This window comes from Cherax quadricarinatus, chromosome 92, assembly GCF_038502225.1.
Source record: "Cherax quadricarinatus isolate ZL_2023a chromosome 92, ASM3850222v1, whole genome shotgun sequence".
Classification (NCBI taxonomy): Eukaryota; Metazoa; Arthropoda; class Malacostraca; order Decapoda; family Parastacidae; genus Cherax; species Cherax quadricarinatus.
Window position 1 is genome coordinate 731,728 of NC_091383.1, and position 26,046 is coordinate 757,773.

Sequence of the window (26,046 nt, forward strand, 5' to 3'; positions counted from 1 at the left end):
TTAGGTGGATACCTTACATTATTTTTTTATGAAGACAAGATTCAAGTTACAGAACAAGCTTTAATTGGGATGTGACTCACAAAATTATAATGACACGATTGCAAACAAACCATACCATGGGCGGGGATAGAACCCGCGATCAGAGAGTCTCAAAACTCCAGACCGTCACGTTAGCCACTGGACCAGCTAGACACAATAAGATTCGTCCAACTAGGTATATTTCTACACCACAGGAAGGTTAGCATAGGCACCACTGTGACCACAAATGCAAGTTTTTACAGACATCTCCAGCTAGCGTGGCCGTGACGATCTCTAGCTCAAGTCCCCTCAAAGCCGTCAACATGACTCATGAAATCGTAATGACATGATTGAAAACAAACCGTACCATGGGCAGAGATAGAACCCGTGATCAAAGAGTCTCAAAACTCCAGACCGTCGCGTTAGCCACTGGACCAGCTAGCCACAATAAGATTCGTCTAGCTGGTCCACTGGCTAACGCGACGGTCTGGAGTTTTGAGACACTCTGATCGCAGGTTCTATCCCCGCAAGTGGTATGGTTTAATTGGGACATTTCAGTTTCACAAATCACATCAGGTTGTGATTTATGAAACTTTACATAGGGAAAAATATTTTAAATAAAAGCTTGTTCCTCAAACTATATGTTTTCAATATTGTGAGCAGTATGCATATGACTTAAACAACATTTGTAAATTTACTGATGCAATATATTCAGTGTGGTGATTTCTCACTTTGTGATATTTCAGTTTGATATGAGTGTGTTGAAGTTTCCGGGGCTGTTGATCATCGACACACCTGGTCACGAATCTTTCAGCAATTTGCGTTCAAGAGGATCTTCTCTGTGTGATATTGCTATTCTAGTTGTTGATATCACTCAAGGCTTGGAGCCTCAAACTATAGAATCAATCAACCTCCTGAAAAAAAGAAAAACTCCATTTGTAGTTGCTTTAAATAAGGTAGACAGGTAAGACTTCATTAAATATTAGTACACAAATAATCCTCACACAGGAGAAAGAAGCTTGTGACACTGTTTTTGGTCCGACGGACCATTGACTAGTCAAGTCAGACTGAAACATTGTCACACGTTTTTCTCCCCTGGAGGTTACCTGGAGGTTATTCTGGGGATCAATGCCCCCGCGGCCCGGTCCATGACCAGGCCTCCCGGTGGATCAGGGCCTGATCAACTAGGCTGTTACTGCTGGCCGCACGCAGTCCATCGTACGAGCCACAGCCTGGCTGATCCGGCACTGACTTTAGGTATCTATCCAGCTCTCTCTTGAAGGCAGCCAGGGGTTTATTGGCAATTCCCCTAATGCTTGATGGGAGGCTGTTGAACAGTTTTGGGCCCCGGACACTTATGGTGTTTTCCCTTAGTGTACCAATGGCGCCCCTACTTTTTATTGGGGGCATTTTGCATCTCCTGCCCAGTCTTTTACTTTCGTTGGGAGTGTGCAGGTTATTTGTGTATTGTTTCAGTCATGGTATTGTACCTTTGTATTATTTTTAAATATTAATGATCTTTGATTAATGTACGCCAGTAGCATTGTCATATTTTCTTTTAAAAAACAAACACACTAAGAATGAAATTATGAAGTGCAATCAAAACAAATTGTTTTTCAAGATTATGTAAATAATGTTCCAAGTAGAGATTACAGTTCAGTAGATTAGATTAGGTTAGGTAAGGTTTGTCAGGAAACAGAACAATTGTTTCTTGACATGGATCTTAGTCATATGATGACCCACAGCTGGAACATTTGGTCATCTGACCGAGGCCTTCCGCTGGCTTACCATTCCACTGCTAAAAATTATGGTTATGATTATAACCATTAGATACTGTTGCTACACACACACAGTCCAATGATAGACTGAATGCATCAAACTCCAGACTGATGGACTGATTACCTTGTTCTCCTCCTCATCTTAAACCATTTTTATATGCACTAGGCTGAACAAGGCACTGGCTGGCAAAACATTTCCTCATTAAATATTTCCAAATGTTGCACAAGTGTCTTGTTCTTTAACTTCACTAAATAATACTGTTTAGAGTATAGGTGTCCTTCATTGTCTGCAGTAGATGTGTTTCAGTCCCATGGCTGCCAGATCATCAACACTTATTTTTTCATTACAGGGATATTTATTATGTTTTGTGAACCCCACAGATCACATAGGGCAAATATATATTGCACACAAGGAATTACTGGTAGAAATGGGGCATCGCATACAAGCAAGGTCAGTACTGTGAGGCCACATAAAGTGAGAGATTACTGTGTAAAGAGAGGGGAAACCTCCCTCTTGTTCATCAGACAGTTCCACTGTTTTCAGTGTCTTAGCATTTTGATAATTATTTTGCCAGCAAAGTGCTCTTTATCCAGGATATTGGAGCTACTCCCCACTTGGATCAGACCTGAGTACCTCCCATTCCCAGATCATTGTATGACCTACAGGTTTACTGCTAGCCATAAGAATACCACTGCTACTACTACTAATAATGATTGTTACTTTGTTCAGATTCTGTAAATATTTTATTTTTCAGAGTGTTTGAGTGGGAACCTAACTGCAACAAAGACATCCGTGATGTTATAAAGTTACAGAAAGAACCTGCTAAAAATGACTTTGAACGTAGAACTAAGGAAATTATCCAAGCTCTAAATATACAGGTTAGTTCCTTATGCATTTGCAAAATTATTCTCTAGGTTTACCTGTTGACGGTTGTTTGAATCATTATTCCTGCAGCCTGGTCTCTACCCAGACCACCGGGCTAAAACACTGATCACTGAGGCTGTTGGTGCTTACTATATGCAGTTCTGACACAGCTACCACAGCCGGACTTATCACAAAATTGCTTGATGGAGCTTGTCATTTTTGTTTTGTTTTGAAGACTAATGTTTTTCTGCAGTTCTCTCTATATATGAGAGATGTTGATAAAGCATTTAACCCTCTATGTCTGTTGAGTTTTCTTAGTTTGTCACTTGAGAGATGTTGATAAAGCATTTAACTCTCTATGTCTGTTGAGTTTTCTTAGTTTGTCACTTGAGAGATGTTGATAAAGCATTTAACCCTCTATGTCTGTTGAGTTTTCTTAGTTTGTCACTTGAGAGATGTTGATAAAGCATTTAACCCTCTATGTCTGTTGAGTTTTCTTAGTTTGTCACTTGAGAGATGTTGATAAAGCATTTAACCCTCTATGTCTGTTGAGTTTTCTTAGTTTGTCACTTGACCTGTTGTAGGACTTTCTCTTCACCAGTTCACCTGGCCTAGGTTTTGGTCCATGCTGGAACAAAATGATTCCTTGCTACAACATTAAAGGATCATACTGAGCACCTCTGCAAAAACGGTGATTATGTGTGAGTGAGGTGAAAGAGTTGAATGATGAAAGTATTTTCTTTTTGGGGATTTTTTCTTTTTGGGTCACCCTGCCTCGGTGGGAGACGGCCGACTTGTTAAAAAAAAAAAAAAAACTTCATATCCATACAAGTCTTGACACTTAGCACACCTCTACTTGAATAGATTTCCCTTATTTCATTCATTCATTTAATCTTTTTTTATTTCTCTCTACAGATTTGATGCTGTAGCTATATTTTTTTTTCCCCTTGTCTGTTCTTTGATTTGCCTTGTCATTCATGGACCTGTCTGCTGACACATCTCTCCTAGACAACAAATTCACTTCCTCCTCCCTTCCAGTCTGGCATTGTTTTTTACTGCCTAGAAGAACTTTTTCTCTTATCACCTTTCTCATTTCTGAAGTCACTCAGATTTCTTCATTTATACTCCTGAACTCTTCCACCAACCTCTGCTACTTCTCTGAGGAATCTGAAAAGCATTCTTATCAGCAAAGAGCATCTGTGATGACTTACAAAGTCTTGGGACTTTGATCACTTCTAGAAGTGACCTAAATGCTTTCTAATCAATATATCCTAGTGTTTTGTCACATGTCTTTTTTAAACCAATTTGTCAGCATCAGTTACTAAGATTTATAACACCTATGATGATGCCCACTTTGTCAGATCTAATATCTTTTAAGCCTGCACCTCCCCAGTAGTTGTAATGTTACTGCCCTCTCTATAAACACCTTAATTATGTTTGCATCACATATATAGATTGAGTATGCAGCTGTTGGAGTATGACTTTTGCTGAAGGGTTAAAAGCTTGAGGTGAACTAACCCCTCAAGGGAGGTTCCTTGATGCTGGTGAGGGGCTCTTGATTTAGGGAATTTGATCTGTGCTCTGGTTCCCTGAGTTGAGCCTGAATACCTTCCATCCCCACCCTGTGTGCGCTGTATAATCCTACGCGTTTAGCGCTTCCCCATGATTCTTTTTTCTTCTTTCAACACACCAGCCGTATCCCACCGAGGCGGGGTGGCCCAAAAGGAGAAACGAAAGTTTCGCCTTTTAAATTTAGTAATATATACAGGAGAAGGGGTTACTAGCCCCTTGCTCCCGGTATTTTAGTCACCTCTTACAACACGCATGACTTACGGAGGAAGAATTCTGTTCCACTTCCCCATGGAGATAAGAGGAAATAAACAAGAACAAAAACTAGAAAGAAAATAGAAGAAAACCAAGAGGGGTGTGTATATACATGCTTGTACATGTATGTGTAGTGTAACCTAAGTGTAAGTAGAAGTAGCAAGACGTACCTGAAATCTTGCATGTTTATGAGACAGACAAAAGACACCAGCAATCCTACCATCATGCAAAACAAATACAGGCTTCCATTTTGCACTCACTTGGCAGGATGGTAGTACCTCCCTGGGTGGTTGCTGTCTACCAACCTACTACCACAGGATGGTAGTACCTCCCTGGGTGGTTGCTGTCTACCAACCTACTGCCACAGGATGGTAGTACCTCCCTGGGTGGTTGCTGTCTACCAACCTACTACCACAGGATGGTAGTACCTCCCTGGGTGGTTGCTGTCTACCAACCTACTACCACAGGATGGTAGTACCTCCCTGGGTGGTTGCTGTCTACCAACCTACTACCACAGGATGGTAGTACCTCCCTGGGTGGTTGTTGTCTACCAACCTACTACCACAGGATGGTAGTACCTCCCTGGGTGGTTGCTGTCTACCAACCTACTACCACAGGATGGTAGTACCTCCCTGGGTGGTTGTTGTCTACCAACCTACTACCACAGGATGGTAGTACCTCCCTGGGTGGTTGCTGTCTACCAACCTACTACCACAGGATGGTAGTACCTCCCTGGGTGGTTGCTGTCTACCAACCTACTACCACAGGATGGTAGTACCTCCCTGGGTGGTTGCTGTCTACCAACCTACTACCACAGGATGGTAGTACCTCCCTGGGTGGTTGTTGTCTACCAACCTACTACCACAGGATGGTAGTACCTCCCTGGGTGGTTGCTGTCTACCAACCTACTACCACAGGATGGTAGTACCTCCCTGGGTGGTTGTTGTCTACCAACCTACTACCACAGGATGGTAGTACCTCCCTGGGTGGTTGCTGTCTACCAACCTACTACCACAGGATGGTAGTACCTCCCTGGGTGGTTGCTGTCTACCAACCTACTACCACGGGATGGTAGTACCTCCCTGGGTGGTTGCTGTCTACCAACCTACTACCACAGGACGGTAGTACCACCCTGGGTGGTTGCTGTCTACCAACCTACTACCACAGGATGGTAGTACCTCCCTGGGTGGTTGCTGTCTACCAACCTACTACCACAGGATGGTAGTACCTCCCTGGGTGGTTGCTGTCTACCAACCTACTACCACAGGATGGTAGTACCTCCCTGGGTGGTTGCTGTCTACCAACCTACTACCACAGGATGGTAGTACCTCCCTGGGTGGTTGCTGTCTACCAACCTACTACCACAGGATGGTAGTACCTCCCTGGGTGGTTGCTGTCTACCAACCTACTACCACAGGATGGTAGTACCTCCCTGGGTGGTTGTTGTCTACCAACCTACTACCACAGGATGGTAGTACCTCCCTGGGTGGTTGCTGTCTACCAACCTACTACCACAGGACAGTAGTACCTCCCTGGGTGGTTGTTGTCTACCAACCTACTACCACAGGATGGTAGTACCTCCCTGTGTGGTTGTTGTCTACCAACCTACTACCACAGGATGGTAGTACCTCCCTGGGTGGTTGCTGTCTACCAACCTACTACCACAGGATGGTAGTACCTCCCTGGGTGGTTGTTGTCTACCAACCTACTACCACAGGATGGTAGTACCTCCCTGGGTGGTTGTTGTCTACCAACCTACTACCACAGGATGGTAGTACCTCCCTGGGTGGTTGCTGTCTACCAACCTACTACCACAGGATGGTAGTACCTCCCTGGGTGGTTGTTGTCTACCAACCTACTACCACAGGATGGTAGTACCTCCCTGGGTGGTTGTTGTCTACCAACCTACTACCACAGGATGGTAGTACCTCCCTGGGTGGTTGCTGTCTACCAACCTACTACCACAGGATGGTAGTACCTCCCTGGGTGGTTGTTGTCTACCAACCTACTACCACAGGATGGTAGTACCTCCCTGGGTGGTTGTTGTCTACCAACCTACTACCACAGGATGGTAGTACCTCCCTGGGTGGTTGCTGTCTACCAACCTACTACTACAGGATGGTAGTACCTCCCTGGGTGGTTGCTGTCTACCAACCTACTACCACAGGACGGTAGTACCTCCCTGGGTGGTTGTTGTCTACCAACCTACTACCACAGGATGGTAGTACCTCCCTGAGTGGTTGCTGTCTACCAACCTACTACCACAGGATGGTAGTACCTCCCTGGGTGGTTGTTGTCTACCAACCTACTACCACAGGATGGTAGTACCTCCCTGGGTGGTTGCTGTCTACCAACCTACTACCTATTTTCCCCATGATTATAATTATAAAAATAAACACTGTCATAAACACTGATGAAAATTGAAAAACACTTAGAAATATAAATACACATAAAAAGAAATCTGTATATATCAGGATAATAGTAATATCAAAAAAAGTAATACGTACAAGAGAGAGAGAACTTACCAGGTACTAGGTATTACATCTAGTGTTTAGCAGGCGGGCAATCAAGCCTCCACCCTTCCTCAGGCTGAGTGGCCCACATGGGTTTAGCACTTCTCATAAATACTGTAGTTGTCACACCAGAAATGGATCCCTTTACTTAGCCATCCATGTCTGAAAAGTGGCTACTAAATTATTAATCAAGTTGCATTTACTAGAGAAGCACTTGATAAATATCTTTCAACAAACGGGCCGTATCTCACCGAGGCAGGGTGTCCTAAAAAGAAAGAAAAACCCAAAAACTTTCATCATTCTGCACTTTCACCATCACTCATACATAATTACTGTCCTTGCAGAGGCGCTCAGATACGACAGTTTAGATGTCCCTCCAAACTGCCAATATCCCAAACCCCTTCTTAAAGTGCAGGCATTGTACGTCCCATTTCCAGGACTCGAGTCTGACTCACCAGAATATATATTTTTCTCACAGGGATTGAATGCTGCCTTGTTCTGGGAGAACCCAGATCCTCGTTCCTATGTTTCTCTAGTGCCCACTAGTGCCATCTCTGGTGATGGAATGGGTAACTTAATAGCTATGGTGTGTGATATGTGCCAACAGAGATTAAACAAGAGATTAATGTTCTCTGAAGAACTCCAGGTATGTATTGAGCATATTTATATTAACTAATTATTTTTCAGCCTACTGAATATCATAAGCCTCCATTAATTATCATTAAGCTATATGAACTCAGATTAAGAAATAAATGGTATAAAATACCAACACAATGGAAATATAAACACTTAAGCAGTATAATGTGATCCTTTATTGACGTTTCGCCCACACAGTGGGCTTTATCAAGATCCGTTTGTGACTTAATAAATCCCACTGTGTGGGCGAAACGTTGTCAGTAAAGGATCACATTATACTGCTTAAGTGTTTATATTTTCAACTCAGATTAGGTTGTAATTCACAACTGTTGATGAATAAACACAAGGGTGGATCAGGTGCTCAAACCGTGGTCTGTAAATTGACAGTAATTATTCCCTCTGAATCCTTCTTATTAGAGGCCTGGGTTAGCCTAGACGGTAGAGCAGCAGCTGTCAATATATGGACTGCGGTTCAAGCCCCTCGTCCACCCTTCTGTTTCTTCTTAGGCTATACATATTTTAAATATTTGTTAAACATGTTCATATATAGAATAGTTTCTGCTATAAATAAGGGATTCAGGAAGTACGATGAGCTGGATTGAAGTCCTGGAAGTGGGCAAGAGAGAGAGTGAATGAGTGAGTGTGTGAGTGAGTGTGTAAGTACTCACCTAATTGTGGTTGAAGGGGTCGAGACTTAGCTCCTGGCCCCGCCTCTTCACTGATTGCTACTAGGTTCTCTCTCTCTCTCTCAGCTTCCTTAGCTTTATCATACCTCTTCTTAAAACTATGTATGGTTCCTGCCTCCACTACTTCACATGCTAGGCTATTCCACTTCCTGACGACTCTATGACTGAAGAAATATTTCCTAACGTCCTGTGACTCGTCCGAGTCTTCAGCTTCCAGTTGTGACCCCTTGTTCCTGTGTCCCCTCTCTGGAACATCCTATCTCTGTCCACCTTGTCTATTCCCCACAGTATCTTGTATGTCGTTATCATGTCTCCCCTGACCCTTCTGTCCTCCAGTGTCGTCAGTCCGATTTCCCTCAACCTTTTCTCGTACGACATCCCCCTGAGCTCTGGGACTAGCCTTGTTGCAAACCTTTGTACTTTCTCTAACTTCTTGACGTGCTTGACCAGGTGTGGATTCCAGACTGGTGCTGCATACTCCAGTATGGGCCTAACATACACAGTGTACAGTGACTTGAACGATTCCTTATTAAGGTATCGGAACGCTATTCTCAGGTTTGCCAGGCGCCCATATGCTGCAGCAGTTATTTGGTTGATGTGTGCCTCCGGTGACGTGCTCGGTGTTATGGTCACCCCAAGGTCTTTCTCCCTGAGTGAGGTCTGTAGTCTTTGTCCACCTAGCCTATACTCTGTCTGCGGTCTTCTTTGCCCCTCCCCAATCTTCATGACTTTGCATTTGGCAGGATTGAATTCGAGAAGTCAGTTTCTGGACCACATGTCCAGCCTGTCCAGGTCTCTTTGCATTCCTGCCTCATCCTTATCCGATTTAATTCTTCTCATCAACTTCACATCATCTGCGAATAGGGACACTTCAGAGTCTATTCCTTCCATCATGTCGTTCCCATATATCAAAAATAGCACTGGCCCTAGAACTGACCCCTGTGGGACCCCGCTCGTCACAGGCGCCCACTGCGATACCTCGTCACGTACCATGACTCATTGCTGCCTCCCTGTCAGGTATTCCCTGATCCATTGCAGTGCCCTCCCTGTTACATGCGCCTGATCCTCCAGCTTCTGCACTAATCTCTTGTGGGGAACTGTGTCAAAGGCCTTTCTGCAGTCTAGGAAAACGCAATCAACCCACCCCTCTCTCTCGTGTTACCTTGTCATAAAACTCCAGGAGGTTTGTGATACAAGTGTGTGAGTAAGTGTGTAAGTGTGTGTGTGTGTGTGTGTAAGTGTGTGTGTACTCACCTAGTTGTACTCACCTAGTTGAGGTTGCGGGGGTCGAGTCCGAGCTCCTGGCCCCGCCTCTTCACTGATCGCTACTAGGTCACTCTCCCCGAGCCGTGAGCTTTATCATACCTCTGCTTAAAGCTATGTATGGATCCTGCCTCCACTACATCGCTTCCCAAACTATTCCACTTACTGACTACTCTGTGGTTGAAGAAATACTTCCTAACATCCCTGTGATTCATCTGTGTCTTTAGCTTCCAACTGTGTCCCCTTGTTACTGTGTCCAATCTCTGGAACATCCTGTCTTTGTCCACCTTGTCAATTCCCCTCAGTATTTTGTATGTCGTTATCATGTCCCCCCTATCTCTCCTGTCCTCCAGTGTCGTCAGGTTGATTTCCCTTAACCTCTCCTCGTAGGACATACCTCTTAGCTCTGGGACTAGTCTTGTTGCAAACCTTTGCACTTTGCAGCAGTTATTTGGTTGATGTGCGCTTCAGGAGATGTGCCTGGTGTTATACTCACCCCAAGATCTTTTTCCTTGAGTGAGGTTTGTAGTCTCTGACCCCCTAGACTGTACTCCGTCTGCGGCCTTCTTTGCCCTTCCCCAATCTTCATGACTTTGCACTTGGTGGGATTGAACTCCAGGAGCCAATTGCTGGACCAGGTCTGCAGCCTGTCCAGATCCCTTTGTAGTTCTGCCTGGTCTTCGATCGAGTGTATTCTTCTCATCAACTTCACGTCATCTGCAAACAGGGACACCTCAGAGTCTATTCCTTCCGTCATGTCGTTCACAAATACCAGAAACAGCACTGGTCCTAGGACTGACCCCTGCGGGACCCCGCTGGTCACAGGTGCCCACTCTGACACCTCGCCACGTACCATGACTCGCTGCTGTCTTCCTGACAAGTATTCCCTGATCCATTGTAGTGCCTTCCCTGTTATCCCTGCTTGGTCCTCCAGTTTTTGCACCAATCTCTTGTGTGGAACTGTGTCAAACTCCTTCTTGCAGTCCAAGAATATGCAATCCACCCACCCCTCTATTGTCTTACTGCTGTCACCATGTCATAGAACTCCAGTAGGTTTGTGACACAGGATTTCCCGTCCCTGAAACCATGTTGGCTGCTGTTGATGAGATCATTCCTTTCTAGGTGTTCCACCACTCTTCTCCTGATAATCTTCTCCATGATTTTGCATACTATACATGTCAGTGACACTGGTCTGTAGTTTAATGCTTCATGTCTGTCTCCTTTTTTAAAGATTGGGACTACATTTGCTGTCTTCCATGCCTCAGGCAGTCTCCCTGTTTCGATAGATGTATTGAATATTGTTGTTAGGGGTACACGTAGTGCCTCTGCTCCCTCTCTCAATACCCATGGGGAGATGTTATCTGGCCCCATTGCCATTGAGGTATCTAGCTCACTCAGAAGCCTCTTCACTTCTTCCTCGGTTGTGTGCACTGTGTCCAGCACATGGTGGTGTGCCCCACCTCTCCGTCTTTCTGGAGTCCCTTCTGTCTCCTCTGAACACCTCTTTGAATCTCTTGTTGAGTTCCTCACGTACTTCACTGTCATTTCTTGTTGTCTCTCCTCCTTCCTTCCTTAGCCTGATTACCTGGTCCTTGACTGTTGTTTTCCTCCTGATGTGGCTGTACAACAGTTTCGGGTCAGATTTGGCTTTCGCTGCTATGTCATTTTCATATTGTCTTTGGGCCTCCCTTCTTATCTGTGCATGTGTGTGTGTGTGTGTGTGTGTGTGTGTGTGTGTGTGTGTGTGTGTGTGTGTGTGTGTGTGTGTGTGTGTGTGTGTGTGTGTGTGTGTGTGTTTGCTTGTTTGCACTATGAAGGATGAGTCACCCTCCCACCTTGGCAGGGTGACCTGAAAAGGAAGAAATATAAAGTTTTTCTTCTTTTTACATTTAGTAATTTATGCAGAAGGGGTTAATATATACTCTAATTTTATTATTTTTATTTTTTTTAATAACTTTAACTATCATTCACACCATCACTGTCTTGCCAGAGGCATGTACATATGACACTTTAGATGTCCCTCTAAATAGCAAATATCCCAAAACCCTCATTTAGAGTACTTTAGATGTCCCTCTAAATAGCAAATATCCCAAAACCCTCATTTAGAGTACTTTAGATGTCCCTCTAAATAGCAAATATCCCAAAACCCTCATTTAGAGTGCAGACACTGTACTTCACACCTCCAGGACTCAAGTCCAAGTAACTAATTTTCCCTGAATCCCTTCACAAAATATTACCTTGCTCACATAAAATTAAAAACACACCTTGGGTCGAGGGACAGCGCTGCATCAACTAATCTTTCCAATTTTCTTACTGACTTGTAGTGCACCGTCCTAGAAGTGAAGACAATCCAGGGTCATGGCACAACTATCGATGTGATCCTGGTGAATGGTAGACTACGAGAAGGAGATACTATAATTTTAGCTGGTACTGAAGGCCCCATCGTTACTCAAATCAGGTAAAAACCAAAGTTTGGTTAACCTGAAGTTTTGCCTCATTATATTGAAGAGTGAAATAAAAGTTGCACAAATTTTTAGATAGGTAAAGTCCATTATGTTATTTTATTACATAAATTTTACATAAATTTTTGGTTTGGGATATTGGCAGTTTGGAGTGACGTCTAAACTTTCGTATCTGAGTGCCTCTGCAAATACAGTGATTATGCATGCATGATGGTGTAAATATTGAATTATGATGAAAATTTTTTCTTTCTTTTTGTTTTTTTTTCTTTTTGGGTTTTTCTTTCTTTTTGGTTCACACTGCCTCGGTGGGAAGCGGCCACCGTGTTAAAAAAAAAAATCTGCAAAGGTGAATTAGGTTGCTATGTTTCAATGAAAATAGAAAAAAAAAATTTCTTAACTACATTTTTGGCACTATAAGATCCATTTTTCTTGGATGGTAAACAACTCTCCCAAAATTCCAGATTTTGTGGCTAGTACTATCTCTGTTTTTTCCCGTTTGTCTAGATATTATTGAATAGGATTACAATATTTTTTTTTTAAGGAGTGTTGGTAATGGGAGTATATTATTTATTACAGATCTTTACTTTTACCAAAACCATTAAAAGAAATCAGAGTAAAAGGTCAGTACGATGAATTCAAAGAAGTTGCCGCTGCTCAGGGTGTAAAAATTGCTGCTCGCGACCTGGAGAAAGCAATCGCTGGCCTTAATCTTCAAGTTGCATACCATGAAGATGAAATTGATCTGCTAAAGGAAGAGGTGGATAAGGAATTCAAGGCTGCAATGAGGTCCATAAAGGTAAATGTTTTGTCAAATAGGTGCTCCTTGACTTATGATGGGGTTACGTTGCAATGAACCCATTGTAAGTTGAATATGAGTGCAGGAGAGCCCTGCATGTACAGCACTTAATTTCAGTATTCCACATGTTCATTGGCTTTCAATTGAGACATTGTTCCATTCACCGGTGACAATTACCAGCAGGTGGAACATAATGAACAGTGGCTCAAATTGAATCCATTGGAACACCAAAAAGGTGGCGTATGTGTGGGTCCCTCCTGCATGTCATTAGTAAATAAGTAAATAACTATACTGTCACTTAATAAGTAAATAAACAGTTTCTTTAACTAAATACCAGTATTGAAAAGTAAATGAATGAATGCAAGTTTATCCTATCAGTAAATGTACAGTACTGTACAGTCCAGAATGTGCATCGCTATTGCACCATCGTAAAGTCAAAATATTGTAAGTCAGACCATCATAAAGTGAGGAGTATCTGTATAGAATTTATGAATGAGTTTTTGGGGCTTGAACATCCATCAAAAATATGTGACAGTGTTAGGTAGGAGTGAATAATGAAAAGTAGTTTTTAAGAGATATGCTGTTGGAGTGTGAGCAAAATAACATTATGAAGGGATTCAGAGAACCAGTTAGCTGGCCTTGAGTTCTGGAGGTGGGAAGTAGTGTCTGCACTTTAAAGGAGGGGTGGGGGTATTTGCTGCTTGGAGGGACATTTGACCATGTCGTATTTTATGCGCCTCTGGCAAGACAGTGATAGTGTGAATGATGGTGACTGTGTTTCTTTTTTGTATCACCTTACCTTGGTGGAAGACAGTGTGTTAAAAAACTCCTCTCCAATACATTAATATCATAGTGGCTGAGGGCAAGGTTTGCTTTAGTTTTATTGATTTAGTGTTACGTGTTTACTGTATCATATGTAATAATAAACACTTAAATTTCAGGTGAAGGAGCGAGGTGTTTATGTTCAAGCTTCAACTTTAGGTGCCTTAGAAGCCCTCCTTGAATTTTTCAAGGCTAACAGTGTGCCATATTCTGGCATCCGTGTTGGTCCGGTCGTAAAGAGAGATGTGATGAAGGCAGCAGCTATGTTGGAGCACGACCCCATGTATGCAGTCATTCTTGCCTTTGATGTAAAAGTAGAGAAAGATGCTCAAGAATTGGCTGATAAGGTAAGTGTTTGATCCCTGGGGCAATTCATTCATTCATCATTGGTGTATGTTCTTAACATTTCTGTACACTTTGCTGCCAGTTCGTTAGTTCATGCTGTGAACATCCATATACACTTCTGTCACTTTATTGGTGTAAGAAAAAGTGCCAAAAGTTAAATAGTACTTAGTTCTTTACAAATAGTTGACAACAGATATGCTGGGGTTGAATTCAAGCAATCACTTACCTGACTAATCTTGCAGTTTGTGCAGATCCACTTGCAGTGTTTCCCTGTTCTCTTCCTTTTTATGTTCTTCTCATCAGTTTATTATAAGCAAATGGACAAATCTGACTCGGGATGCCACAATACTGAGGCGCCCTGCTCGTTACACTTCCCTGTTCTGACATCTCTCCCCTTATGATCACTCTTTGCCACCTTCCTCTGAGATACTTCGTATGGCCCTTGTGGGTTTTAGCACTTAGTTTTGATTATAATACTAATAATCTGAGATACTCTTTCGATCCACTGGAGTACAGTCCCTGTTATTCTTGTCTGACCTCAAGTTTTTGCCCCAGTTTCATGTTGGGTACTGTATCAGATGCCTTATTGCAGTCGACCCAACTCTCTCCTGTCTCACTTCAATTACTTTGTCATAGAATTCCAACAGGTTGGTGAGACAGGATTTACCATATCTGAACCTGTGCTGGTTACTCTTTATAAGCCCCTTTACCAGTGCTCTTACCACTTTCCTTCTGACTGTTTTCTCCATTATCTTGCAAGGTATGCATGTCAACAAAACTGGCCTATAGTTCAACAGTTCCTGCCTATCTTCATTCTTGAATATAGGTACTACATTTTCTTCTAGATCTGTGTTCACTGACTTGTAGATTTCAGCTAGACAGGTGAAATTAGATAAAAATCGGATGTCACATGAAGTGAGGTAAATCTATACCAGTGTTATTAGAGTTATGACTGTAAGCAAATGGTATTCAAGTTCATTTGGTATAACTATGTTGTATAAAAATTTAATACACTTGTATTTTAAGAATTAATGACTTTCAGGAAGGGGTGAAAATTTTCTCCGAGGAAACCATATACCATCTGGGAGACCGTTACGTAGAATATATAAAGGAATACAAGAGGAAAAAGCAGGAGGAATTCCGAAGTGTTGCCGTCTTCCCTTGTCGACTAAAGATAATTCCAGCGGTGAGTTGGAAATACAGTACTATGTGGGGCTGGGAATTTGTGAGCAAAGTAACATTTATGAAGAGATTCAGGGAAACTGGTTAGCCGGACTTGAATCCTGGAGGTGGGAAGTACAGTGCCTGCATTCGAAGGGAAAAGGTGGAGATACTTGCAGTTGTGAACTGTAATGTTGGTGCACCTCTGGCAAGACAGTGATGGAGTGAGTGATGGTGAGTGTTTCTTCTTTTTTGGGTCAACCTGCCTTGGTGGGAGACAGCTGGCTTGTTGTGGGTACTCATTTTTCTTAACTTTCTTCTTCTTTCAACAAACCAGCGATATCCCACTGAGGGAGGGTGGCCCAAAAAGAAAGACAAAAGTTTCTCTTTTTAACTTCAGTAATGTATACAGGAGAAGGGGTTACTAGCCCCTTGCTCCCAGCATTTTAGTCGCCTCTTATGACACGCATGGTTTTTCTTAACCTACCTGGTCCAAAGTAGCCATTGCTCTTAGATTCAGTACACCGAGCAAGATTTGCTGATCCAAACCTGCTATGTTTGATAGTTCGTCAGCTTTTATTTTTTAAGTATTTTATCAAATTTTATCGCCTTTTATTTCATTGAGGTATATTACAATAAATGTGCTTCACCCTTATATTTTCTTTCTTAAATGTTATTAAAACTACATTACATATGTTAGTTTAATTGAGGTTAAGCCATAGTAACTATATTGAAATATTTTAAATCTTCATATGTAAACTTTCCATATAAATTCATTACATATATAGCTTTTACATATACTTAATACAGTGCAGTATAAATTTATTAAGCATGAACAAACAACCTTATTTTACTCTAGATTTTAAACTAACTATGCCTATCTGGGTTTCAGGCAATTTTTAACAAACGTGATCCAATTGTATTGGGTGTGACTGTGGACGCCGGCATACTTAGAACAGGCACACCTCTCTGTGTCCCAACAAAGGAGGTAAACGTGTACTTACAACACATCTCCAACTTACAAATCAAGTTGTAGTTGTAGTGTTTCAACTTACAAATGAGTTGTATTTCTAGTGTTTCAACTTACAAATGAGTTGTATTTCTGGTGTTTCAGCTTCAGAAGAATTACTTGTATGGAAAATGCTAATACAGAGACTTTAATGTGTGACATATTGCAGCTTTGTGGTTACAGAAATTTAATTTGTTCCAAAGTGTCCTGTTTGTAAGTATGGACATTTGTAACTCGAGCAGTTTGTAAATTGAAGACTTGTTTAGTAAACTGGTGTTGATGAATGACTGTGTCTAGTAAATGCTTATTTATGGAAGAAGGTCAAGCCTTTAACTTGCCATTAAATGTTACTTTTGATGGAGGAATCACTCATTGTTTGTCAATTTATTCAGATGAGAGAAAGCAGCCTTGTATCATTCTAAAGATATTTTTATATTTTCAAGTGCATGACGCATAGTTTTTGGGACCTTATGAACTGTTGGAGTGTGAGGAGGGTAATATTTTGTGAAGGGATTCAGGGAAACTGGTTAGCCGGACTCGAGTCCTGGAGGTCAGATATTGGCTGTTTGGAGTGATATCTAATCTGTCGTATCTGAGCACCTCTGCAAGGACGGTGATTATGTATGAATGATGGTGAGTGTTTCTTTATTGGGTCACCCTGCCTTTGTGGGAGAGGGCCAGTATGCTAATAAAAAAGAATTATTAAAATATTTATTCACTATCATCTTTTAGGAGTGAAGAAGAGCAGAATGTAAGTGTGGGGGAGGTACGCGAGGCATTACGTAGAATGAAAGGGGGTAAAGCAGCTGGAACTGATGGGATCATGACAGAAATGTTAAAAGCAGGGGGGGATATAGTGTTGGAGTGGTTGGTACTTTTGTTTAATAAATGTATGAAAGAGGGGAAGGTACCTGGGGATTGGCGGAGAGCATGTATAGTCCCTTTATATAAAGGGAAGGGGGACAAAAGAGATTGTAAAAATTATAGAGGAATAAGTTTACTGAGTATACCAGGAAAAATGTACGGTAGGGTTATAATTGAAAGAATTAGAGGTAAGACAGAATGTAGGATTGCGGATGAGCAAGGAGGTTTCAGAGTGGGTAGGGGATGTGTAGATCAAGTGTTTACATTGAAGCATATATGTGAACAGTATTTAGATAAAGGTAGGGAAGTTTTTATTGCATTTATGGATTTAGAAAAGGCATATGATAGAGTGGATAGAGGAGCAATGTGGCAAATGTTGCAAGTATATGGAATAGGTGGTAAGTTATTAAATGCTGTAAAGAGTTTTTATGAGGATAGTGAGGCTCAGGGTAGGGTGTGTAGAAGGGAGACTACTTCCCGGTAAAAGTAGGTCTTAGACAGGGATGTGTAATGTCACCATGGTTGTTTAATATATTTATAGATGGGGTTGTAAAGGAAGTAAATGCTAGGGTGTTCGGGAGAGGGGTGGGATTAAATTATGGGGAATCAAATTCAAAATGGGAATTAACACAGTTACTTTTTGCTGATGATACTGTGCTTATGGGAGATTCTAAAGAAAAATTGCAAAGGTTAGTGGATGAGTTTGGGAATGTGTGTAAAGGTAGAAAGTTGAAAGTGAACATAGAAAAGAGTAAGGTGATGAGGGTATCAAATGATTTAGATAAAGAAAAATTGGATATCAAATTAGGGAGGAGGAGTATGGAAGAAGTGAATGTTTTCAGATACTTGGGAGTTGACGTGTCGGCGGAAGGATTTATGAAGGATGAGGTTAATCATGGAATTGATGAGGGAAAAAAGGTGAGTGGTGCATTGAGGTATATGTGGAGTCAAAAAATGTTATCTATGGAGGCAAAGAAGGGAATGTATGAAAGTATAGTAGTACCAACACTCTTATATGGATGTGAAGCTTGGGTGGTAAATGCAGCAGCGAGGAGACTGTTGGAGGCAGTGGAGATGTCCTGTCTAAGGGCAATGTGTGGTGTAAATATTATGCAGAAAATTCGGAGTGTGGAAATTAGGAAAAGGTGTGAAGTTAATAAAAGTATTAGTCAGAGGGCAGAAGAGGGGTTGTTGAGGTGGTTTGGTCATTTAGAGAGAATGGATCAAAGTAGAATAACATGGAAAGCATATAAAGCTATAGGGGAAGGAAGGCGGGGTAGGGGTCGTCCTCGAAAGGGTTGGAGAAAGGGGGTAAAGGAGGTTTTGTGGGTGAGGGGCTTGGACTTCCAGCAAGCGTGCGTGAGCGTGTTAGATAGGAGTGAATGGAGACGAATGGTACTTGGGACCTGACGATCTGTTGGAGTGAGAGCAGGGTAATATTTAGTGAAGGGATTCAGGGAAACCGGTTATTTTCATATAGTCGGACTTGAGTCCTGGAAATGGGAAGTACAATGCCTGCACTTTAAAGGAGGGGTTTGGGATATTGGGATATGTTGTGTATCTTTATACGTATATACTTCTAAACTGTTGTATTCTGAGCACCTCTGCAAAAACAGTGATAATGTGTGAGTGTGGTGAAAGTGTTGAATGATGATGAAAGTATTTTCTTTTTGGGGATTTTCTTTCTTTTTTGGGTCACCCTGCCTCGGTGGGAGACGGCCGACTTGTTGAAAAAAAAAAAATTTAATTCACTCTGCTTATCTGACTTGTCGTGTTTTCTTTTCAGTTTGTGGAAATCGGTATAGTGACATCTATGGAGTTTGACCATAAAAACGTTGATCTGGCTAAGAAAGGTGTAGATGTATGTATCAAGATTGAACCTGTCCCGGGCAACACACCTAAACTCTTCGGTCGACATTTTGAGGTGGAAGACAAGCTGGTTAGCAAGATTTCTCGTGAGTCAATAAACGCATGTAAAGACCATTTTAGAGATGATCTCAGCAAAACTGACTGGAAACTGATGGCTGAGTTGAAAAAGGAATTCGAAATTCTTTAAACGTGTCGTAATATAGCGAAAACCTGAGTTACGTTATGTCGATATATGAATTTTTATATTGTCTGCGACTTAATGTATTCTTGTTAGTAAATTGATAAATGAGCACTTCCAGAGGAAAACATTGATCAACAGCTTATGCAGATTTACTTACCGTATTGTCTGGCATGTAAGGCGCACGATGTTTCCAAGCAGTTGTAATATAACATTAGTAAACAACTGCTAAAGTGTAACACAAAGCCTACCCTTGACCCTGACCTTGAGCATATAAGATGCAGGCTGATTTTCCAAGACACTTTTGGGGGAAAAGCGCACCTTGCATGCCAGAAAATACGGCATGTTTTCATTTTGCATCCTAAATTAATGGCTGTAATAAGGTTTGTGGACCAAAGTTGAAATGTATTTTGACTGTATTCCATCAACTACATTGTATCAAAGTTACAGCTGGTACTTATATCTGAGTTATGCAGAGGAGTGACCATCATGTTGACACGCAATCACCTTTTAAGTATTACTGTAATTACTGGTTTTATGGAAGAGAATCAAATAAAATTTTATGTAAAAAGCATTAAAATTTTAAGTCATTTTGGTTTTTATAAAATGTTGAGAGGGGGGAAAATTCCATTTATAATATCTGATATGCTTCCCTTGTTCTTATTAACCAAGGCCAATACTAAATAATATATATGGTATGGTTCCAATTGCTTGTTTGGAATTTTTTTAATATATAAATTTATTTAATAAAAAGCTGTTTTTCTGAGTGTAATACTATTTTTTTCAACATATTGACCGTCTCCCACCGAGGCAGGGTGGCCTAAAAAGAAAAACTAAAGTTTTTCTTTTTAGTTTTTCTTTTTGGTCGCCTCTTATGACACGACTTACGGAGGAAAGGTTCTTGTCCACTTTCCCATTAATTAACATATTCCATAAACTCTTGGTTATTTACAAAGTTAAGAAATTCGGTATTGATGTGTTGTGACCAGTATGTTGTGTCTGAGAGCTTATTCTGGCCTCTTTGAACTGTGGGAATGATAAATATTTTTTCTTTGCATAAATTGATATTCCATTGTAAAAAGGATTCTGAAGGAGTGCTTGAAATTTTTCAAAGAATTGATAGGAAAAATGAGCATTAAAATAGGACATGGGAAATCACTTATGAAAAGGCAAGTGCTGGCGCAGGCACTATACATAATGTTTTTTATTTTTTTTTTTCACACTGGCCAATTCCCACCAAGGCAGGGTGGCCCGAAAAAGAAAAACTTTCACCATCATTCACTCCATCACTGTCTTGCCAGAAGGGTGCTTTACACTACAGTTTTTAAACTGCAACATTAACACCCCTCCTTCAGAGTGCAGGCACTGTACTTCCCATCTCCAGGACTCAAGTCCGGCCTGCCGGTTTCCCTCAACCCCTTCATAAATGTTACTTTGCTCACACTCCAACAGCATGTCAAGTATTAAAAACCATTTGTCTCCATTCACATAATGTATTACAAAGTAATACTTAATAGATGTGGCATAAGAGCAGAGCTTTTATAGTAAGACAGTATGTTGAGTAAACCTTTATTTTGCTCAGAGCTGTATAACCCTTGTGTCTTAGCGCTTTTTGATTATAATAATAATAATTTTTTTATTATAATAATATTTATTTTGCTCTGAATAGCTTTATTAACCCTTTCAGGGTCCGTCCCGTAGATCTACGGCTTTACGGTGAGTGTCCAAACCGTAGATCTACGCCATGAGCTCAGCTCACTCTGATAAACTGTGAGTGGTACATTTGGGCCTAGATATGAGAGAATACATCTATGTGGTATGTGTGCACCACATAAAACAGATCCTGCAGCACACTGTGTATAATGAGAGAAAAAAACTGAAATCATGATTTTTCGATTAAAACAGCAACTTTGCAGTGTTTTTTCGTATGTTTTTTATAGTTGTATTTGCGATTTCTTGGTCTCATTTGATAGAATGGAAGACATATTACAGAAATAGAGATGATTTTCATTGGTTTTAGCACTGGAAATGGCTTGAAACTGAGCTCAAAATAGCGGAAATGTTAAATTTTTGCCGATATTCAAGAGTAAACAAACGACCTAACACGTCTAATACACGTCAGCTGGTGGGTCTAATATACATTCACAAATATGTTGATGATATTTATACAATTATTACAGTATTGCATAACAGTAAATCTTTTATTTTTTGGTGTGAATAAAAATTCATTATGTGAATAAAAAATCAAAATGGAATTTATTTGTAAAGCCTCAAAACATAACTAATGAACAGAGGAAATGTTAGTTTAGTGCCAGGAATGCCTACATTGTTTATTCTGGACCCTATTTTGAAATTGGAATATTTTGAACTTTGTATTAAATTGGCCAAATTAACAATTTCCGATCACTTTATTTTGTAGTTGAAACAGTTGACTTGGCGATTTCCTGTGCTCAATCGATAGAATAGAAGTAATACTAGTGAAATAGCTAAGAATTTGGTTGATTGGAATAATGTAATTGGCCTAAAATGGGAGTCAAAGTCGGCAAAATCGCCGATTCATAAACATCGCTGACACATCAAAATTCGCGAGAGCATAATTTCGTCAATTTTCCACCAAATTTCGTGCTTTTTGTTTTATTACCTTCACAAAAAGATTCTCTACGATTTCATAAGAAAAAATAACAAATTTTTTTTTTTTAAATTCTTGGACACTGGTGCGTGACTCCAGATTTGGGCCTTGGACCCTGAAAGGGTTAAGTCAATTGATTAAGCTCTACTTAGAGCAAAATTTTTTTTTTTAACACATCAGCCGTTTCCCATCAGGGTAGAGTGACCAGAAAAAGAAAAACTTTCACTGTCATTCACTCCTAGGTCTAATATGTAAATCAAGTTTTGCTATGCATAGTATCCTGCCTTTCAAAGCAGACCTATCAGTTGTAAAGGCAATCCGCTTTTGCACGAGTATAAATGTATGGGCTTGTTTTTTTTTTTCAATTTATCTGTCAGTTGTTTGACAGTACGTATTTGTTTTTCATGACTTGCAAAATCATAACACGAGTGTAAGCAACCTATGGAATAGATAGGATTCAAAACCACTGGCATGTTAATTTTTAGACTGGTTAAAAATTGAGTTGCATCTTATCCCTTCAATGAGTATTCATGTTTGTTATTTGTAAATTAGAATGGAAAGGAGAGATTTAAGGTAAGATAATGATTTCTTACAATAGCAAAACCTGCGTTGTAAAAGGGGTACTTAGGTTTGAGAAATGCATTGCATTAGGGACACCTCATTGTTGCTTCTGAAATCATACTTTTCTGGTTGGTCACATCTTTGACTGTCTTTATATCCCCAACACCTTAGCATTCTTCTTTTGCAGCTCTATGAATATGCTAACTATGGTGACTTCAAACTACCCCATCTAAGGCCTACTGAACTTCACTATATGCATAAAATATAATCTTATGGAAGTCTGTGCTTGCTTTCCTTGGGGTCTAAGAGTCTCTTGATTGTAGATATTAGTCACAGTGGATACACAAGTGTAGTCCCACACCAGTGGTCTGCCTCTCTTACAGGGATAAATTGTAATCCCATCAGGGTGGTTAGCAGGATTGCTGGGTGCTGGGAATCTGAGTTCTCTCTCAACTGTAGTGAAGCACATCGTGATATTGATTTCCTTTGTCTTAATGGAGAATTAAACACATGTGCAACATCTGGGTATCTTTACTTGTAGATGTTTTGCCATCCACTGGCTTTATCAATACATGAACATACTCTTGAAGACTAGAAATATATACAGAAAACAGTGGAAGACGAAGTAATCAGTCCCTGACTTGAGCCACAGGCAGGAAGATTGGTGCTTATATACTTGGCAGATGAGATGCAGCAGATGAATGCATTGTCATGGGTAAGTGGGATTCCCCAGTGGATATAGGTCATGCCCAAAAGTTGGGCCAGGAGTTAGCAAGTAGATTGTGGTGATGTCCTCTGTACCAAGATTCCATGATGTTGCAATGTCTGACAAGTTGCATATCTGTGATATACAATGCCAACCCTTGGCACTTAGTTGACTGTACTGTACTTAGTTAGACTGTACTGATCAGGCTGTGCCTTGCCACAAATACTTACATTCAGTGTGAATTGCAGCAATAAGGTGGTGAGCTACTGCAATACAGAATGTTTTCTGGGTTGAGGATGTGTCCATTGCCCAAATAGAAACTTAAAAGGAGTAATGTGCTCTCACAGCTTTGAGACATTTAGTCTCCCTGTTCGACATTGCAGTCACAAGCATATCTATATACAACGTTTTGGCAGTGGTGCTATGCTAGCTAAATTACTTGTAGGCAAGCACCACAACTGATTTTGGTGCTGAAGTCGTGAGTTATGGCTCTATTGAAGCTAGGGTAGTGTACTCCTGTAAAATCACCTAGGTGGTCTGGTTGAATTTGCTTTATTAATTCATTTGATAGGGGAATAAAAACCCAGCAGGGCTATTTGGGAAGCTGAGTAAAGGGAAGGAATATGTTGATATTCAGCACAGAGTACAGCATCCCTTTACTGTAACTCTCAGTAAATTAAAAACATTGGCAGAGTTCAATTTAATCAGTGGATTTTGATCTGAATTAGCAATGTATACCTGTTCTGTATGGAGCCTCGCAGCCTTGTTGAATCCCAAACCCAAGTTGAGCTAGTTTCAACATTGTGGTTGACATTGTTCACACTGTCAGACACTGCAACACAAGGGTATCTTGGTACAGACCTGAAATCAACTTGGACAACTATTACTAGCGAGAATGGCTGGATTTAAGAGGAACCTGACCTCCGAACGACTACATTCTTACCCCTAATAGTGGCCTACATCTCGCCTCCTGGCAGTATATAAGGCTCCATCATGTCACTTCAACTCTATATTGTTCCAGACTATGGAACAATACTCTTCTCCAGACTGAGGGACTGACCACCTCAAAACTTCAAGGGTGATGGACTGATTACATCGTCTTCAAGTCTCTTCTGCTTCTATCAACTTTTCTGTACTTGACTGAAGAAGCCTACTGTGTAGGCGAAACTTTTCGAAATGAAGATACCTAACTGTTGCATGTGTCTTACCTAACAATTGTGGTTGTATCATGACTTGCAATCCTCACCACAGCACGGGCAACAAGATGCTGCAGGGAGTTACGTACAGTAATAGGTTCGATTCCTCCATCTTTTTTTTTTTTTAGGACATGGTGATGCACTGAAATGTGAGCCTAATGCCCCCAGGAACACCATAAGATACTTAACTGCTGCATGACTAGGTGACCTGACCTGACTTGGTGGGTCATTAGTTTAAGCCGAGAGGTGACTTGGACCTGCCTCACGTGGGTCAGTAGGCCTGCTGCAGTGTTTCTTCTTTCTTATGTTCTTATGCATCAGGCTGCACTATCACTGTCATATCTTAATAGATTTTCCTGTCTATCATTAGACACACAGGATTAATCTGTGACTACTACACTGTCTCAGCACACTTGTGACTACTACACTGTCTCAGCACACTTGTGACTACTACACTGTCTCAGCACACTTGTGACTACTACACTGTCCCAGCACACTTGTGACTACTACACTGTCCCAACACACTTGTGACTACTACACTGTCCCAGCACACTTGTGACTACTACACTGTCCCAACACACTTGTGACTACTACACTGTCCCAACACACTTGTGACTACTACACTGTCCCAACACACTTGTGACTACTACACTGTCCCAACACACTTGTGACTACTACACTGTCCCAACACACTTGTGACTACACTGTCCCAGCACACTTGTGACTACACTGTCTCAGCACACTTTTGACTACACTGTCTAAGCATACTTGTGACTACTACACTGTCCCAGCACACTTGTGACTACTACACTGTCCCAGCACACTTGTGACTACTACACTGTCCCAGCACACTTGTGACTACTACACTGTCCCAGCACACTTGTGACTACTACACTGTCTCAGCACACTTTTGACTACTACACTGTCTCAGCACACTTGTGACTACTACACTGTCTCAGCACACTTGCGACTACTACACTGTCTCAGCACACTTTTGACTACTACACTGTCTCAGCACACTTGTGACTACTACACTGTCCCAGCACACTTGTGACTACTACACTGTCCCAACACACTTGTGACTACTACACTGTCCCAACACACTTGTGACTACTACACTGTCCCAGCACACTTGTGACTACTACACTGTCCCAGCACACTTGTGACTACTACACTGTCCCAACACACTTGTGACTACTACACTGTCCCAGCACACTTGTGACTACTACACTGTCCCAACACACTTGTGACTACTACACTGTCCCAACACACTTGTGACTACTACACTGTTCCAACACACTTGTGACTACTACACTGTCCCAGCACACTTGTGACTACTACACTGTTCCAACACACTTGTGACTACTACACTGTCCCAGCACACTTGTGACTACTACACTGTCCCAACACACTTGTGACTACTACACTGTACCAACACACTTGTGACTACTACACTGTCCCAACACACTTGTGACTACTACACTGTCCCAACACACTTGTGACTACTACACTGTACCAACACACTTGTGACTACTACACTGTACCAACACACTTGTGACTACTACACTGTCCCAACACACTTGTGACTACTACACTGTCCCAACACACTTGTGACTACTACACTGTACCAACACACTTGTGACTACTACACTGTCCCAGCACACTTGTGACTACTACACTGTCCCAACACACTTGTGACTACTACACTGTACCAACACACTTGTGACTACTACACTGTACCAACACACTTGTGACTACTACACTGTACCAACACACTTGTGACTACTACACTGTACCAACACACTTGTGACTACTACACTGTACCAACACACTTGTGACTACTACACTGTACCAACACACTTGTG

General features: G+C 41.3%; 1 protein-coding gene across 1 annotated transcript in view; it reads left to right on the plus strand.

Annotated features, from left to right (window-relative positions):
• Positions 1–19,389, plus strand: part of eIF5B (eukaryotic translation initiation factor 5B) — a 49,107-nt gene extending 29,718 nt beyond the window's left edge. Inside the window, exons 13-21 of the mRNA XM_053790584.2 lie at positions 765–982; positions 2,552–2,675; positions 7,477–7,644; positions 11,908–12,041; positions 12,622–12,841; positions 13,783–14,010; positions 15,051–15,194; positions 16,062–16,157; positions 18,829–19,389. Of these exons, the coding sequence (XP_053646559.1) occupies positions 765–982; positions 2,552–2,675; positions 7,477–7,644; positions 11,908–12,041; positions 12,622–12,841; positions 13,783–14,010; positions 15,051–15,194; positions 16,062–16,157; positions 18,829–19,098 (1,602 nt within the window). The 3' untranslated portion in view covers positions 19,099–19,389. The remainder of the gene's footprint in view (positions 1–764; positions 983–2,551; positions 2,676–7,476; positions 7,645–11,907; positions 12,042–12,621; positions 12,842–13,782; positions 14,011–15,050; positions 15,195–16,061; positions 16,158–18,828) is intronic.
• Positions 19,390–26,046: the final 6,657 nt, after the last annotated feature.